The 18,233-nt window shown below is 37.8% G+C and overlaps 1 protein-coding gene across 3 annotated transcripts in view; it reads left to right on the forward strand.

Annotated features, from left to right (window-relative positions):
- The first annotated feature begins 573 nt into the window (after positions 1 to 573).
- Hrb27c (Heterogeneous nuclear ribonucleoprotein at 27C) overlaps positions 574 to 18,233 on the forward strand; it is a 35,376-nt gene continuing 17,716 nt past the window's right edge. The window contains exons 1-8 of one of the 3 annotated variants that reach the window (XM_076428952.1): positions 578 to 750; positions 2,187 to 2,394; positions 2,485 to 2,671; positions 4,579 to 4,661; positions 5,232 to 5,622; positions 8,626 to 8,826; positions 11,720 to 11,875; positions 12,352 to 12,617. In XM_076428952.1, the coding sequence (XP_076285067.1) occupies positions 713 to 750; positions 2,187 to 2,394; positions 2,485 to 2,671; positions 4,579 to 4,661; positions 5,232 to 5,622; positions 8,626 to 8,826; positions 11,720 to 11,875; positions 12,352 to 12,368 (1,281 nt within the window). In that variant the 5' untranslated portion in view covers positions 578 to 712 and the 3' untranslated portion in view covers positions 12,369 to 12,617. Of the gene's footprint in view, positions 751 to 2,186; positions 2,395 to 2,484; positions 2,672 to 4,578; positions 4,662 to 5,231; positions 5,623 to 8,625; positions 8,827 to 11,719; positions 11,876 to 12,351; positions 12,618 to 18,233 lie in introns of those variants that run through there. The other 2 variants (XM_076428951.1, XM_076428953.1) reach the window with 2 other exon arrangements.

The raw sequence follows: 18,233 nt of genomic DNA on the forward strand, positions 1-18,233 counted from the left end.
ATCGAATCGTGTGAATTATGCATCTCGCTAGCCAATGAGTCGTTGGTCAAAATAAAGTTTCCAATTTTCCAGAATCTATACCATTCAAATAAAGATGAAACTAAATTCTGCAGTTCGTAGGCGGTATTAAAAACAAAACTGGGTAATATTTAATGCAATTAAAATGATTATATATTATTTAATTGGTATTGATCAATTGTGATTTGTTGCAATGAATTCTTTTATAACTCAGGCACCGATGAAGCCAGCAATTTACCGGCGAACGATGAATATTTTAAATTCAACTATCAGGGACTAAAGAAAAATAATAATTAAAATTATATATAGATTAAATGAATTGTGACTTTTTCCAATAAACTTACCAATGAAATTCTTATCAATGAATCAAGGAAATAGAAATACGAATCGGTGGATGCCGCGCCGGATTGCGATTAAAAATGACCATGAACTGATAGTTTCCGGCGCGGCGCGACAGTTCGTAGAGGGCGCATAGCTTCGGTAAGTTCGCACCTGAGGCGCGACAGTCGACGGTTGCTGATTTGACTCGGTGGTCTGGCGGAAGTGACGCGATTCGCTTCGTTACGTTTACATTCTGTTCTCGACGTCGCGTTCATTGTGGGGAGCCATTACCCTCGTCCGCGCTAAGCATCGTGCCATATTCCCGTTCGCGCCCTTATACTAACAACATTCTCGTAGTTTTAAGTGAAATATTATGAGAGTGAAGACCGAAATGGACGACGACGAAAAGGGGTGAGTAAGAAAACAAGAAAAACGGCGGCTTTTACGCGTGATACTGTTGGGATCGGGACGCGTACACGGCCCGACGGCTCATATTGCGTGGGATCTCCATTTGCGCGTCGCGCTCCGTACGCATCTCTTCTCCACAAACATTAATTCGCGATCGATCCTGTGCGAAATCATGGCTGTTTGACGACCGGAGACGTCATCGGGCTCTCGCGTTCCTCCCGAGGCATCCTCGAGGCCAACCTTTCTTCCCCCCGCTGACCGACAGAACAGTTTCGATGTTGGTAGTTTTTCTCGCGTCGGGGGGAATTATATCTCAGCATCGTGAATACTACCTTCCAACACTTTCAAAACCGGGCCTCCGCTTCAAACAATCGGAACCGCATTGTTAACAAACTCGATCCGCTCGAGAACGCCTCATAATTATATTCTTATACCTTATTATTTTAATAATAACAACTTCCGAACGGGATCAAGAGTTTTGGTCCAACGGTTCTTGCAGTTCTACATCTCCAACTAGAGCCCTCCTTTGGAAACCCCTCAAAACTAATTCACACTCCTAATTATTCACTGACGCCGGCTCCTCTCCTTTACCCGGCACGATTACTTTTTCTCATAGGCGAAACCGTACGTTTACAATTCACCTTCTGCTTAAATGCCATCTGTGATTTTTCCCACCTTCTAATTATCGAGTCTCTCTCTCGCTCTCTCTCCCTCCCCCCTCAAATTCTAATAGTAAACCCAAGCGAAGCTATCTACCCCTTGCACTCTGATTTTTCATGCATCCAAGATGCCTAGATCTTCGTAGAAAATAGAAAAGTAATCATATATACTGTATACAAAACAAAATGGCATTTTATTTCGATTCAAAGGAGATTGATAACCATTCACGAGGCTGAATTGGCATTATAGCGCGAGGGGTTGTAAAATCTTTAGGGGCGACTATAGCTGCGTTTAGTGTAAAGCGTTCGGCCGATGTTGGCAGACTATAGTCACTTGTACGAAGGCAAGGGTTAACTCAGCGTTATGTCGATGATTTCGCGGATTTTCCGTGTATCGTCGCTGCGCGAAAGTACACTGCCGCCTCGCGTTACATCCTTCGGTTCTAGATCCCCTATTTTTATGCTCTATATCCTGAACAACGTTTTCGTGTTCTCTCTCGTCGTTGTGCTTTTCCTCGCATACGCTCGGCTAACCAAGAATATTATGCGGCCTGCTGGGCTTTACCTCAGTCATTTTAACGGTACTCGAATAATAGATCGTTCCTATTAATTGGCGTTATTTTTTTTTATGCATTGGTAGCTCGAAATTAAATTATAAAATTAGACTTTTCACTTAGGTAGTAATTAGAATCAATGTTTGTATTTATGGTCACTGTGCGAATTTCATTTCTAAAGTAATACTAATTATGTAATCTCGTTGTTTCTCCTCTGTTGCTGCAGAAAGTTGTTCGTGGGTGGTTTGTCTTGGGAGACAACACAGGAAAATCTACAACGCTACTTTGGCCGTTACGGCGAAGTAATCGACTGCGTTGTTATGAAAAATAGCGAGTCCGGACGCAGTCGTGGCTTTGGTTTTGTAACATTCAGCGATCCGGCTAATGTCCCTTTGGTTCTCCAGAATGGACCTCATCAACTCGACGGGCGTACTGTGAGTATAGCTCTTGGTAGAAGGAAGTTTTCTAGCTTGTTTCATTTGGGATGTATATCGATGCATTGATTTGAATGATTTTGTTCGCAGATCGACCCAAAACCTTGTAACCCACGCACTCAACAGAAGCCAAAACGTAGCGGAGGCTTTCCAAAAGTCTTCCTTGGTGGTTTACCAAGTAACGTGACAGAGACGGATCTGAGATCTTTCTTTAATCGTTTTGGCAAGGTCATGGAAGTGGTGATAATGTATGACCAGGAGAAAAAGAAATCAAGAGGTGAGTAAGCTGCACTAATTATCTCTACATATTTATATTACTGCATTGTTTTGTGTAGTTCCTATACGAGTCGAATAAACAGGACATTAATCATTCTATATTATTTTTTGACTCTTGTGGAAGCTATAAAAAATAATGTGGCACAAAAATGGAAAGTAGTCTACTTTTATCATCTTGTTTATTGCGTGACCAAAATTACAGTCAGAATTCTTGAAATAAATTTTTTTATACAGATAACACTGTTATATATCGGTAAATAAATATGTATATTAAAAAAATATTCTGTGTATAAAATGAACGGTGGTGTTTTTGATAACGACAAATAAAAATCAAAAATTCTGACTTGAATGCAGCACACCCATTTGAAGTACAATCTCAAAATTTTGTCCAGTTCTTAATTAAAAAATAATGCATACATATAGGACTAGCAAATAATTACTTAAAAGTTAATCACAGTTCTATGCTTAAGCCAGTCAATAATAAACGGTCATTGAACTTCCCCTGCTTGATTACCCCTTACTCCTTTTTTTTTAATGACCCTGCTCTTGCTTCCTTTGATAATTATAATTAATACATCCTGATTCATACTTTTCTTAATTAATATTGTTTATTTTCGATATGTGTATATGCATATGTATATATACGCATATATATGTATATACATACACATATATTTACGAAATACTTTAAGCTCCTATCCACAAACTGAAACTTATATGCATTATACTTATATAGTTATTTATATAGTGTTTTTATCCTATTTTGCTACACTTAATAATTCGCCTTGTCTTACCTTAAAAAGAAGTTAAGATAATTATTTATGTTACATTAAATTACATTTAAATGTATTTACACATAATGTGATTTTGGCTAAGTTTTTATTAAGAATAGGTTATTAAGTACATAAGTTAAATGTACATAACATAAGTTGAAGTTAAGCTATTAGTAAGATACGTTGTACGTCCTATTTTTTATTAAATTATATCCACCTATATTTGACTTGTTCCACTGGATGATAAGATCAATTACTTATATTTATCATTAACCGGCATATGTTATATAAAGAATTAATCTTAAATATTAGTATACAATTTATAACTAAAATAAAACTTAGGGTATCATTAATTTCTATGGCTTTTTAGTATAGAATAATTTTTGCCTTAACATTGGTGTCCTTGTGGTTAAACAATTTAGTAAATACGAGATACACGATTATATATCTTTCTTTCTTCTTTAAATATTTACTCATTTTTGGTGGCTGCATTCAAGAAGTTAATGTGTTCTCATAGCTCAAGTGAATTTTCGTTTTTACGCATCTTATGATTTTTTTTAACAGTGTGGATTGCTTTGTATATTAATCTTTCACTACCATAACTAGAAAAAATATATTCTCTTCGGAGGATAAAAACATCGTCGAGACGACACACAGCTCGACAAAAATCTCTGCGATTTTCGATTTACGTACGATCGATCCTTTTAGTTTTAGCCAGAAAAAAATATACTCTATCAAAAAGAAAAGCTTCTTCAAAACAGCCATCATAAATTTTATAGATTAAGTACATTAAGCTTTATGTGCACATATAAGATGGATAGTATTGATAAGTATCTTGGAAACTTCTAGAGGATGCATGTTTTTAATCGATATTAAAATTGTAATATTAAATTATTTATACACTCAAAAATACTCCAAATTAAGTCTAGTCACACGTTATATCATTAACATAGCAGAAGTAATTAGATATAATGGACTAGTTGAAAACGGAATTGTACGAACAAGCTGTAATCTTCACAAAAAATTTCGAACGGGTACATAAAAATGAGAACAAAAGAGTAAAAAGATAAAAGGTGTATTTGTTGTGTAAATATATGGGGCAAATTTTTGATATACTATCACGTTTGGACGGCAGGATTTGGCTTTCTCAGCTTCGAGGATGAAGATGCTGTGGACCGGTGTGTCGCCGAGCATTTCGTCAACTTGAATGGAAAACAGGTATAGCATACCTACACACTAGCATATATTATATATTTATATATAAATAACTTCTACAATATAATATACATAATATCCCTAGAATAATGTAACGTAAAATAATAATAAGTACGATCGTTAGCATAATCTAATTTAATTACATACTCTTACATAGTCGTAACTATTAATCTTAGTTATAGTACTTATTTTATTTTACACTATATATATATATATATATACAATATTTTTTCGTACTATGTTAAACGCTAAACAACTGTACGCTTAGTTACTATGTAAGTATCAGTTAAACAAAAAGAAAAAGATCCAGAAAATCGATAAACCAAAAGAAAAAATTTACACGATGCGAAGAAAAACGATTCGAGAACTGAAAAATTTAGCATATACATATATCTAGCGTATTTATGTAAGACTTGGCGAGTTTTCTAAAAGAAAAAGCTTCGATCATTGTATATGAAATTAAGGCAACAGGTGGGATGATTTCGATTCTATCTGTTGCATTATCTCGGAGGCCTGTGTCAATTGGCGAGAAACGATTTTTATAATTCGGTTCGGGTTTTCTTCTGGTTGCAGGTTGAGATTAAGCGTGCGGAGCCGCGTGACTCTTCCAGTAAGATGAATGACAGTCATCAAGGACAATGGGGTCCGCCTCAACCAGGTGGACCTCCGATGGGAATGGCGGGAAATATGGGACCCATGGGCGGGCCCAATGGGCAAATGGGTGGACCGATGATGGGAGGCCCGATGGGACCACCGGGAAACATGATGCAGCAGTACCAGAGCTGGGGAACAAGTCCTCAGACGGGTGGATATGCCGGATATACCACTCAGTACAATTCTCAGGGCTGGGGCGCGCCTCCCGGACCTCCCCAGCAGCAACAGATTCCACCACCCCCTCATCATCAATGGGGTAGCAGTTACAACGTTCAGCCTGCAGCAGCTACTCAAGGTTACGGCAGCTATGGTGAGTTCCCCAAAGAATCTTCTCATCTAGCGAAGACATTTCAACTAAGTTCGACTCCATAGACGATTCAGACTATTCGACAGAATCGGAGGAATTAATTAACTACTTAATACCACGACATAGAACATCAAAGATGTTGAATAGAAATTTCTTGTACTGTCCGCGGCTGAGAAGAATAAAAGTCATTCGATTCATTGACATTGTCACCTCGACCGCTAGCTAAATTATGCGTATCTATTTCGGAATTTCCTACAACATCATATAATTCTAAATTTCATGGCTCACGAGTTTCTTCCAGCTGCCTTCTTTACAGCCACCGACAGTACATTACCATCGAGTTGCTCTCAAAAAGTTAGCGTTTCGCAACTCGTTGTTTCCGTTTTCGTTTGTTATTTAAGGACAACACACGATAAGGTCATAGTTATAAAGATTAACAATAACTTTGATCCTGTCCTCTCCCCCTCCATCCTCCTTGGAGATGTTAGGAGAAGAAAGAGAAAGATATGAACACGAGAAATGATTAAAAAGAAAAAAAGAAAACAAATGCCTATAGAACGCGAGATTAATTATCTTTATTTCGATGCCCCCTGGAGGTTACTCACCATGGAAAGAGAATACGTTAGGACAGTCATGAACGAATATCTTGGATTGATTGTGTCGGTTCGGATTCTCATTTAATTGCTTGTTGATACATGTACATATGTATGTATCTTTTCGCGTGTTCACCGTCGCGAATTGCGTTTCAACTTGTACCGTAATCATCTCCCATTATTAGCGGGATAGAACGAATTCGAGTCGACGCTTCCGAAACAATTCGACCTCGTGATCATGCTCTTTTTTCCTATACACAGTTTGCGCTCGATCCTCCTTCTCAGAGTATCAAGCCCAAACAAATTCGTGAGACAAAAAAAGATGTGAAATGAAAACGTGTAGGAACTAGAGATCGCGGTTTTGAACGTGCAGTAAAATACACGTGTACACGTGGTACGTGAACCGTGTATGTAGTACGAATTCAAGGATCCGTGAACACGGATCTGCGACTACGAATCCGTGTCAAAAACAATAACGCCTCGCAAGGAGACTGCCCTTGCCCTCACGGATTTAGTTGAGATTTTACAGAGTTCTAGATCTCGTTCCCCTGATTACGAAAATACCCCATTATAGGGGCAGACACTCGATAGTTTTCGAAATATTTGCAATTAAAGTTTCATAACCTGTAAAATATTAGTTTAGTTCAGTGTATTAGCAAGCAGTGGTGTGGCGTATCGGCAGCGAGCTGAACTTCTACGCCGTAAGCCTCGGGGTCGATCCCCTTCGTGGTAATGTAAACAAATTTTTTTTTACATGTCAAAATGCATAAAGAAAATACAAGAAAGTAAATGTTTCTGCAATGAAACTGTATTAATTCGATGCGCAAGATGCTTTTGTACATTATGTTTTCCTTGCTTTTACGATAAGTACCATTGTATTTGATTTCTATATTTATTCTACGTAACGTATATTTTTTAGGTATGATTTATTTATTTTTCAGGTATGATTATACAATTATACAAACTATGGGAAGCAAGATAGCAAGCCACATTAACAACCCCTCTGTTTACTACTTATTGAGCTTTTTCTATTATCTATTTTGTATTTTCGTATTTTGTATTTTTCTATCATATTTCTTGCATTTATTGTATTTTGTATTGTACATTTTATATTCATTGCATTCTATGTCAAGTATTTTGTATTTGTATTTATATATCTCGGTTGTTCATTCTGTTCTTAATTATTTTAATATTATTATTGTTTTATAAAAAATTACTATCTTTTCTGTATGCAGTAATAGATCTAGTGTCTCTTCTATAAAATAGTAAGTATCATTGTCAATTAGCCCTTTAGCGAATAAAAATATTATTAATAACAATATTATTTAAAATTTATTTAGCATTGAAAATGCATTTTGACATGTAAAAAGAAAAACTTTTTTAAAGTATTTTTCAGCTCGCTGCCGATACGCCACACCACTGCCTGCTAATAAACTGAACCAAACTAATATTTTACAGGTTATGAAACTTTAATTGCAAATATCTCGAAAACCATTGAGTGTCTGTCGTGATCAGGGGAACGAGATCTATAACTCTGTAAAATCTCAACTAAATCCGTGAGGGCAAGTCTGTGCAGCCTCCTTGTCACTTGTCGGACTCGAACGTGCCGACCGGATCCGTGTACACGGATTCGTATTCGCAGATCCGTATTCACGCGTTCGTGGATCCGTGTACACGGATTTGTGTTCTCGGATCCTTAAATTCTTACTACACAGTTCACGTACCACATGTAATTATATACACGTGAAATAGGGATCTCTAGTAGGAAGATTGCCATTAGCAAAATTAACCAAATTCAAGTGCCAAGACTGCAACGAGCGAGCAAGCTTTAGTTGTTCCTTTAAATTTTCGCCTTCATCACCCTTTATGAGAGAGCGAGAGCGAGAGCAAGAGAGTGAGAGAGAACCCGATATCATTCCATTATTGTATCGATTTTCACATTTTTTCAGAAGAGAAGAATCCGGGAGGTAAGTTCTCACCATTAGCGATCGAAAAAAGAAAACGCTTTGGAGTCTGTTGCTTAAAGTTCGCATCTTTTTTACAGCAATTAATTACGGTCGCCGACAGATTGTGGCGATCCGTTGGTATTTTGAGCATTTTCTTTGAAGTCTCATGATTCCATTAAAACACCGCTTATCGGTGCATGCTTGGCACTGAAGTGGTTGACCAAGTAGACTACGTTCGTTCTGCTGCCGGCGCCTCCGATTCGATCAGATTATTGGACACAGTGAAATTGCAACTGTTCGAGCCAATATGATGGCTAACTTTTATAGGATTTTTGTAGTTTGCCGAGGGTAGATTGTAGGTTCGTTAAGGAAGAGGGGAGTGCAGCAGAGTGAACGTAGCCTGAGAAAACTGCATAAGAAGACGTCGGTGGTCGGTGACACGTGTTTTGTGTGGTTGATGATCGCAGGTGGGCCGGCGGCGGCCGCTTCAGGGGGCTACGGGCCCACGGCGGGTACTGGCGGGGCTGCGGGGGGCGGGCCCGGGGGTTCCTGGAACTCCTGGAACATGCCACAGAATGGGCCACCTCCAGGGACCCAGCCACCACCTCAGCCCCCTCAGCCCAACTCCTCGCAGCCCAACTCCAACTCGAACCCCTCTGGCCCGCAGGGTGAGTCTTCAAGCTCAGTCAATCAACGTCTTTCCTCTTTCCACCCTTTCGCATCGTACAGCTCCAGTACCAACTATTTGACTATAGCTAAAGCCATCTACTGTTTCCTTTTCTATTTCTGTCTGTTTAGTTTAGTACGCTGACCCACCCTCAGGTTCTCCTCTTTTTCCTTCTCGACTGGAAAAAGACGACTGCCACCCTCCCTCTCTTTTCAATGTCGATCTCGAAGAACTCGGTCTTTTCTTTCCTTTTTGTCGTTGTTAACCATTTAACCGTTTTATACTTTAACCCTCTATGGCTCCGTGGAACTTCGGAGTCGTATACTGACATGTCAGTATTTTCGATTCTTATGTCTAGCTTCGGTGTGTGACAAGAGTGTCTTGTTCTTTTGTGTGTCTCCTTTTTAACCAATGGATCAATGTTATGCATCGCTGTTGTCGATACTTGTTTTGTACACGTTGTGTATTCGTTGTTTATTCATTTGTATATAGATAGATGATGATATTTGCTGTTTTCATGTTGCAGAAAGATGTTTATATTCGTGACAAAAATTCGGGGGTATAGGGGCTATAGAGGGTTAATGTTGAAACCGCGCGCACCCGTGTGCTCATTTTTAAACGTTGACGAGTTCACTCGACGAAATACATATATTTGCTGTGAAATTGAAAAAAGTAACAAAATGAAAGTAAGAAAATTCTTCTAGTCGGTGTATTGAATTTAAAAAAATTTTAATTTGGTTAATTCGTAAGATCGAAAGGGTTAATGCAACCTTTGCCAGTGTCAAGCCTCCCGGGTCGTGCCTAATCGTTTGTGTCTAATTGGGTTTGCGGAAACGCAAGAGCTTGTATGCATTGGGGTCGGAAGAACACGAAAGCATTGTACTGTGATCAACGAGTAAATTAATTAATTATTTATTTTTAAACGAATCAATTGTTCGATCCCTTGCGGCGATGTTATATCCCGTGATCCCGGAAGCTTCCCTCTGTTTCTCCATTTGTTTTTGTGGATTTGTTGGTTCGCTTTTTGGGCCGAAGGCATGCGTGATCGTGTACGAGCAGCCACGAAATATCGTAATCGAAATTAAAATGAGAGCGTTTATTAGAAAGACACGATATGATTGCGATGACCCTATAGACTACGTAATAGTGAACCCTTTGATTATTTTTAGAGCTACGCTTGTCCATAGTATTTACGCTTTTCTCATTGTTAGCCGGCAACAGTAGTAATCGTCCAAATTTATCGCACCTCCTCATTCATCATTTCACTGTTTAATTTTGATGTACTTGTTTCAACTCTTCCATTTTTTGTTTTGTGAACCAATACAAGTATTTTCTTTCTACTTATGTTGGTTGTTTGTTTTTACTCAAATATAGTACCTCCTAGATAGAAATAGTTGATTACTGATTGGCGCCTTATATAATTAGACATAGAGTAGTAGGTATTTGGAGAAACTAGTTTGGTATAATTACAATTTGTTTGTGTTGCTCGAATCGGACGATATATCTAAATTCCTCATTTTTTGTTCTCAATTGATTAGCGATTCGCAAGTAAAGTATGATGGAACAATCCTACTCTCGCTCCTTTCATTTCCTGTATTGCCTACCAAGCAGAGTTAGGCGACGGATTCATGTCTATTTTCTTTTTTAATAAACACATTCTACCGTTCTGATTTATTCATTCTACAAAAAACATGTTTCAACAATAGACATCGATTCGTGCGCCGTAGAATCCTGAGATCAGTATAACGTCTGCGCTCCACTTTCTCCGCGCGCGCGCGCGCGACTAGTTCTTTCTCTCGAACTCCTTTACGAAATTACATTTACAAGAATGGCGTCGGCTTTGTGAATGTCCATTTAATATACTCCACGCCAGAGAGCGAAAGCAGAACACGCTTGAAACGTGGTCTGTACTGGTCTCAAGGTTTTATATAAATACAACTACGCCATCTACAAAGAGACACTAACATATTCAACCGAATGATTGATGCCGGAGATACATTTTTAATTGCTATGTGATTGAACTCTCTGTTCGTGCGACAGCAACGTTCACTTCTCCGTATAATCATTCTGAATTAATATATATATATATATATATATATATATATATATATATATAAACTCACTGTACTAAAATTCTTAATTTTCTATTAATTCTATTGATTAGAGCAAATGCAAGCATAGTGACGGGGATAAGAGCTTTTAATTGCGGCTATTAATTATTCAGTGGTACAGTTTATACCGCATATTGATTTTTACAGTAAAGAATAACAAAAAAATTGACACCCAAAATTTTGTATTGGATGACATATTCAACAAGCTAGAGACAATATATCGACATTCTTAAATGCTTGAATCTTTCAATGAAATAAATTCATATAAAAATTGTCGGACGAAAAATTGCTGTTTCGCGTGCAGGGGCTGTTCAAATATACCAACTAAAGGATAACCTAGCCGATTAAGATGATCAAAACTGCCCTACGAAACTTTGGATCCTGAGGCGCATTTTAGAGAATTTTTTCAGATTTTTTTTGTTGCAAACTGTGGTCGTAAAAAATGAGAAAACAATAAAAAAACCGAACTTCTTGGGGTTCTTCATTTTTTGGAACCACAGTTTGCATAAGAAAATGTGACACGACATCGGCTAGGCCCTTTATAAGAAAACCGCGAGACGATAAATTGGTATGTCAATGTATAGAGGGACTGTTGCTATTGTTTGTTGCCGCCTGAGGTGCGTGGCGGGATAATTGTGAATGGGTAAATTGGTTAGTTGGCTCGCGAAAGACAATGAGAATGTATCTCCGATGGTCGCGTACAGTATTTCCCGCTTCTGAGTAAATGAGGCGCGTTAAGTGGTGACGGTTCGATAACTCTACGTTGAAAAATCAATGTTTCAGGTGACATGTATTCGCGACAGACCACCGGCTCTGGTGCACCTGGGTCCAGTAGCAGTTCCGCCAAGACACCGGATTATACTGGGTACTCCGCATACGGTAATTACGCTGACACCAGTTATCCACAGCGTTCATATCAGGGAGGAGAAAGCAACCAAGGTGGGTATGCCGCCAGCGCCCCTAAACCCCAGCAAGGCTTTGATTTCAAAGAGTGGCAAACCTCATGACCATTTTAATTGACCCGTGATGGAGAGATGCGCTGAATGGCTTGGCCTTGCTCGTGGGTTATTTCTTATTACATAAAAAAATATATATATTCAGGGAAAACAGACAAAAAAAAAGAGAGAAACAAAAGAAAAGAATATATACGCAACGTCTACAAATTGATCGTGATTCTGCGGACTCGGGGTCTGGGACATTCTTTGTAAAAACCGTTTTTGCACGAAAAACAAACAAACAAAGAACGATAACTTACATAGTAATAAATCGTTGGATAGACACTTGTTTGGTTCTCGAAACAATTAGCTAATAAATGTTTGCTGGCATCTTGAAAAAAACAAAAGAAATAAGCGTGTTTCCAGAGGGTGTTGTGTACTGCTGTTTTGTTTTAATATACACTTTGGTATTCGTTGCAGGATCACGTTGGAATTAAAAAGTATGTTCCATTGAATTTTGCCCTTCGGTTGCTGGGTGACACGATAGTTCGCATCGACAGGATCCGTTCTCACACGCAAAGAATGTCCCAGCCGAGACAGCATGTCGTTCGCGAGCGGTCGTATTCGCAGTTGATCCGACACGATTGTTTAACTAACATATCTTTTTTCTCGGAGTGATTGAGCCGTTTGAGATTGAGGGTTGAGAGAGAAAGAGTGAGGGTGAGAGAGAGAGAAAAAGAGAGAAAGAGAGAGAGAGAGTGCCCGAAAAAAGAAAAAAAAGTAAGAGAAAACGGCATCTGCCAAAAAAAAAAACAGTTTGTACAATCGGAAGAGTCACGGGAGAGAAGTGGGTGGTTAGGTTCGCCTTCGGTTGTTGTCAACGCATTGATTTAATTGATCGCTCGCGAGAACGGCCCATGATCTTGTCGGGTTTCGAAACGAAATGGAAATACGCAGTTTGAGACACACACATATTAACGGTTATCGTGCTCGTTCGAGGAAGAGGTAATTGATAATATCTATAAAGCTGACAAAAACAAAATCGTATAACGGCAGACAAGAATCGACGATTACCGAGAAAATAATAACAAACACACCCATGGTGCAAGCGAACTCCATTTTTTCTTTTGTGTATGGCACTGGGATAGAGGGTAGGAAGCGAAAAACATAGAAGTATTTTAAGAGTAAACTAGAATCGAGAGAGAGAGAGAGAAAGAGAGAGAAAGAGAGCGAGAGCGAGAGTTGAAATTAAGCGAACTATTTAACCGATGATCGCGAGAAAATCGTAAAACTAAACAAAGATGCAGTAAGAAGCGAGTGTAAAGAACAAAAACAAACACGCACGCACGTATACAGACACACACACGCTCACACAGACACACTGAGAATGCTGGAAATCATTAATTACTTACACAGCATTTACTAATCGATAGGGGGGGTGACCGTCGATGTCGCGAAGAGATTTTGAAAAGTCACTTTCTCATCCGAACGGCACAAATTTATATTCGACGCTCATTCACCTCTTTTTATTGATAATTAACAGATAGTGATCACTCTTCGGTAAATTCGAGACTAAGAATAATAATGTGTAACAAAAGAACGGAAGCTCTATTATTAATCAAATGGTCTCCGGTGGGAGATCGGCCAGCGAATTTGGCCGTCGAACATTCGAGACACCCGTCCCTCCACGATCTCGTATTTATTAAAAAAACAAAATAGTTGTTATGCTTGGTAACCGACGAATGAATTCAAGATGAATTTAAGAGAAAAAAAGATAGGGAGAAAGTATAATACATAATATGATGTACTACGTATAATCTATATTGACTATTTGACAACAAGGGAGGGTGCAGTTTGTTTAAGCATCTTCATTTACCATTTCTTAATTTTTTTTTTCCACACGTCATATATCACTGTAGTAGTCTCGTCTTTAGACTTTTATTGTCTATATTCCCCTTTTCTCTTCTTTTTTCGTGTTTATACTCTGTGTCGCCCTTTTTTACTTTATTTTGGTTTCGTCGTCTTTGTCCTTTTCCGCTTCCGACGCGTCGAACTGAAGTTCGGAAGGGAACAGAACGAGAACCAACACACACACATACACATACACAAGGACGTGTAATGATAACGATGAATTTTTTTGTTCTTTTTTTAACGATGAGAGGAAAAGAAAAAAGTACGTAAACGAATTGTATCATAAGAACTTCACGGCCGACAGACGGGTTTCTGTACCGGCTTGTATCGCATCAAATCATGTGAAAACTAGTTTATTTTTTACCTCGGATTTATAATAGTTAATTATTAGGCATGTTTAAGGCTACAATTATTGTTACTATTATTAATTACTTCTACGATATAATTATTACTATTATACTATTACCATTATAAAATGAAATGGAAAAAGAAAAACTATTTACAGCTATTAACCACTATTTACTGTTGCGACTGCTCTCCTACTGCAACCACTATGATTGCACTAACTATATTATTAAACGAATCATACATATACATGTACACGTACACGTACACACAGATAATTACACACGTACACGCCACACTATTATTACCGTCTACGATAATTACGAATATTGTACGATGATGCTTAATAAGTGTTTTTTAAATTTTAGATGATTAGAGAGATGAGAGATCACGGTATCTAAGGATGGAGGGAGGGGTAAATTATTTGTGTAAACAATTTGTGTGCGCTTTTCCTCGGCGGGGGGCGTCGATCTGAAAAGTCTACCTGATTAAATATATGACTTAATTGTATTTACTCTGTAGGATTTACCATAGTTCTAAACAAGAAAATATTTCGGAACGAATGCTCTCAAATAGTAAATATGCTCACGTTTGAGCGGGTCGCGTTGTGTCTTACTTTTGTCAATAAGGAATCGCAAGTATTACGCTCTAATGTAATTTTTAAATTTTTTACAAGGTCACAAGGTAATTAGTAGGGTTAACAAATAATAAACGGAACCAGCAATTTGTGTAAGCTTCCTCGTTATGATCTCAATACGATTAGTGTATTTCCTCGTAGCGACAATGTTTTCTTCTATACGTTGTCTTTCTTTTATTTTATTTTCTTTTCTTATTCTTCCCTTTAAATCGTATCGCAAATCACACGTTTATTATTACAATTTTCATTTCCCTTTATCCTTTTCATAGTTTTCCTTCTTTTTGTACACCTTGAAAAATCGATATACGTATAATACATAAATAATACTTTCTGTCGGTTTTGCCAATCAGTCAGCAAAGAACGAGAGTTTCGCCATTTGATCATAGCTGTCGAATCAATTTCTACATGCAGCACTAACATTTACACATAAACACACGCGTATACTGTATTTACTCTGTATATACCATTCATCGAACATCTCGCATTTCTCGATTCGGTAGAGGAATTTCTTGTTGACGTTTTTCTTGTTGTCAGTTTAGCACTCTAGATCATACTTATAAACGTGCTCGAAACATACATACAAACACACAGGTACACGAACATGGATAGTAATTCGCGAAGAGAAAGCACTAGCAAACGCGGCTCGTGGAAACTTCTGGGATCAACGCAATAAAACACACACACACGTTCACTCGACTAGGTAAACCTAAAATCCAAAGAGAGAGAGGGAGAGAGAGACGAGTTAAGGAGCTCAATCAAACGTTCGAAAACCATTTTTTCTAACTAATCGGTAACGGTAATTTACACGGGACGCATGCGTGAACGATACATACACGCCTTTATAATCACTCGACGAAAACATATGTACACAAGTATAAACACTTCGATACACGCATAAACGACGAAGTAGAGACGATGAACAGATGATTGTCACACGGGCCAACAAGTTGCATCATTCGACCGATTAAATAGTGAATTGAATAAGATGCTAAATAGAGTTAACGAGAATTTACACAAATATCGGTGACTTATTTGAATACATACTTGAAAGGCGATATGTAAAGATAGAAAGGGAGAGAAAGAGAGCGAGAGAGAGAGAGAGAGTTAGCGGGGGAGAGAAAGATCGCGGAGAATTAACATAGAAACGAGTTTTATCGCTACGGCTGTTTTTCAGAACTTATTTTGTAAAGTAATACATATAATGAACGAACGTAAACAAGAACCACTAGTAATATCGATTATGATTATAATTATTACTAAATAATTAATTGTATTCCGTATCTACTATATTGTCGATTTTTAAATAAAGTTAAAGCGTACGCATAAATTTTAAACCGTTTTTAAATGTATGGGTATATAAAAGCGCTCGCGGGAGGAAGCGATGAATATCGAGTAACAATTTTTTCATTTATAGAAGATCGTGTGTTCAACGATATAATAATACGTTTGTTGGAATCTGTAAAGCGAGGTAAATTAATTTTGTATTATAATTAACGAGTCTCGGAGGGATGATTAAATTTACTCTAAGCATGCTAAGAGAGAAAACGAGAAAGGTCTAGAGAGAAACGGTGAGAAAAGAGAGTCAAAGCGCGCGCGCGCGAGAGAGAGAGAGAAGGGATAAAAGAGACGATACAAAGCTTCAAAGATTATGGCTGCTTTGCCGCACTGTGTATATACGTATATTTTAGGGTACGGTTCGGAAGTATAGTATCGAGGATAACAAGCGAGAGTGGTAGCAATGGGATTTGATATGAAATAAAAAAGAATGGAATAAGTAAACACATAAATACATAACAAGGACAACACATTACGACAGTAAAGCGGTTAAACTAGCGCGGGAATATTCGAGAAACAATTGACGATTAAACTAATTGTAACAGATAATATATTTATATTTAACGCAATATTATTAGTATTTTTCAATACAGAGGATAACTGATCTAATTAAAGGTAAATACGTAGGCAAATAGGGAAATGATACTTTTGATTCTAACCGTTGTTACTACCTGTCGTGTGATTCGCGGGGGTTCTCTCGCGAATGATCGACTTGCTCTCAGGGTTGTTACTGTCTTTATTTCCTCTTTTTGTCCACCTTCTTCTGTGTTTCCCCATTCATATCCTATACTCGCACGCATATATGTAACTTCTTTTTTTTTCAAATTCCCGTTCTTATATTTCCAATATTCGTCTCGACATTTTTAACGTACACCTCTTTATTTCTTTCTTGTCATGTATTTATTATACTTTTAGGTCGATTGTTATTCGTTTCTCTTCTCTTTTTTTTCCTGTGGAGAAAAGACACATACACACATACACCCACACACCGGTGGCTCGATGGTGTTCAACGAGGACAACTCTTTACAACGTTCTCGCTGTCGCGTCGAGCCGGAATCCTTTAACGATAATTTAGTCTTGAATCGATATATAGGACTGACTCACTATAATTGTACATTTTAAGGATTTAAGTCTCGAAAACCGCAGACAGCTCGTAGATTTACTTCTTTCGTTATTTACTGTAAGACACTGCAACGGGGAGAGAAAAAAATGAAATGAAACAGCAAAAGCAAAGTACATAATATCGTTGACTAATGAATCGACTGTACGGGATAGCGATAACTTTTTACACTTTTTACATACGTTTAGCGATTACCATTCTTTCTACACAGGCACATACATAAACATATACAGGACACAGTGGTAGGGTCGAGTTCAATGCGACACCGTATCCCCGATATTTTTTCTTCGTGCATTTTTCGTGACGATTCTTCTCTTTACGATCATTGTCATTGTAATAGCGTTTCCCTGTTCTTCGTCCGATTTTTCCTTTCGTCGTTTATCTTCGTCTTTTCTTATTATTCTTTTTTTTTTGTACGCTAAATCGATTCCTTGAAGACGATTAATAATCCTACGTGTAATTAAACTAAGGTAGAGAGCATCATTGAGTAAATAACATTTTCGTTACTGTTTCGTTTTAATCGTACGAGTTTACGATACGTGTTTACGATACGTTATAGGTTTTGCGCGTCTAGACGTTTTTCCAATATTTAAAAAAAACCACGGAAAACGATTAAATATGTAATTATTATAATTCCGGGGGCGTTGCACGTCTGTTTTCAACGTAGAAAAACGCGCACGGTCGCGTCGTCCCGCTCACTGAAGACTGGTCATAATAATTAAAGCTAATTATACTTAAAATACTTAACTGTTCATATTGTAATCTACGACAAGAGAGAGAGTGAGAGAGAGAGACCGTTCTTTTTTTGTTTGTTCGTTCGTTCGTTCGTTCTACTTTCTTAATATTATGTATTTTTTCGTTGTTTTCTTTCTTTTTGTATCGACATGTTTAAATACCATTAAATATAACTGTAATTAGTTGCGTGTAAATCAACAACGACGTTTTCACATCGGCCACCGCATTCTCTGTATACGCAAGCTTTGTTCACGCCATCGTTTCGATTGGATTTTGTAT

The sequence above is a fragment of the Lasioglossum baleicum genome, chromosome 8 (assembly GCF_051020765.1).
Source record: "Lasioglossum baleicum chromosome 8, iyLasBale1, whole genome shotgun sequence".
NCBI classification, from domain to species: Eukaryota; Metazoa; Arthropoda; class Insecta; order Hymenoptera; family Halictidae; genus Lasioglossum; species Lasioglossum baleicum.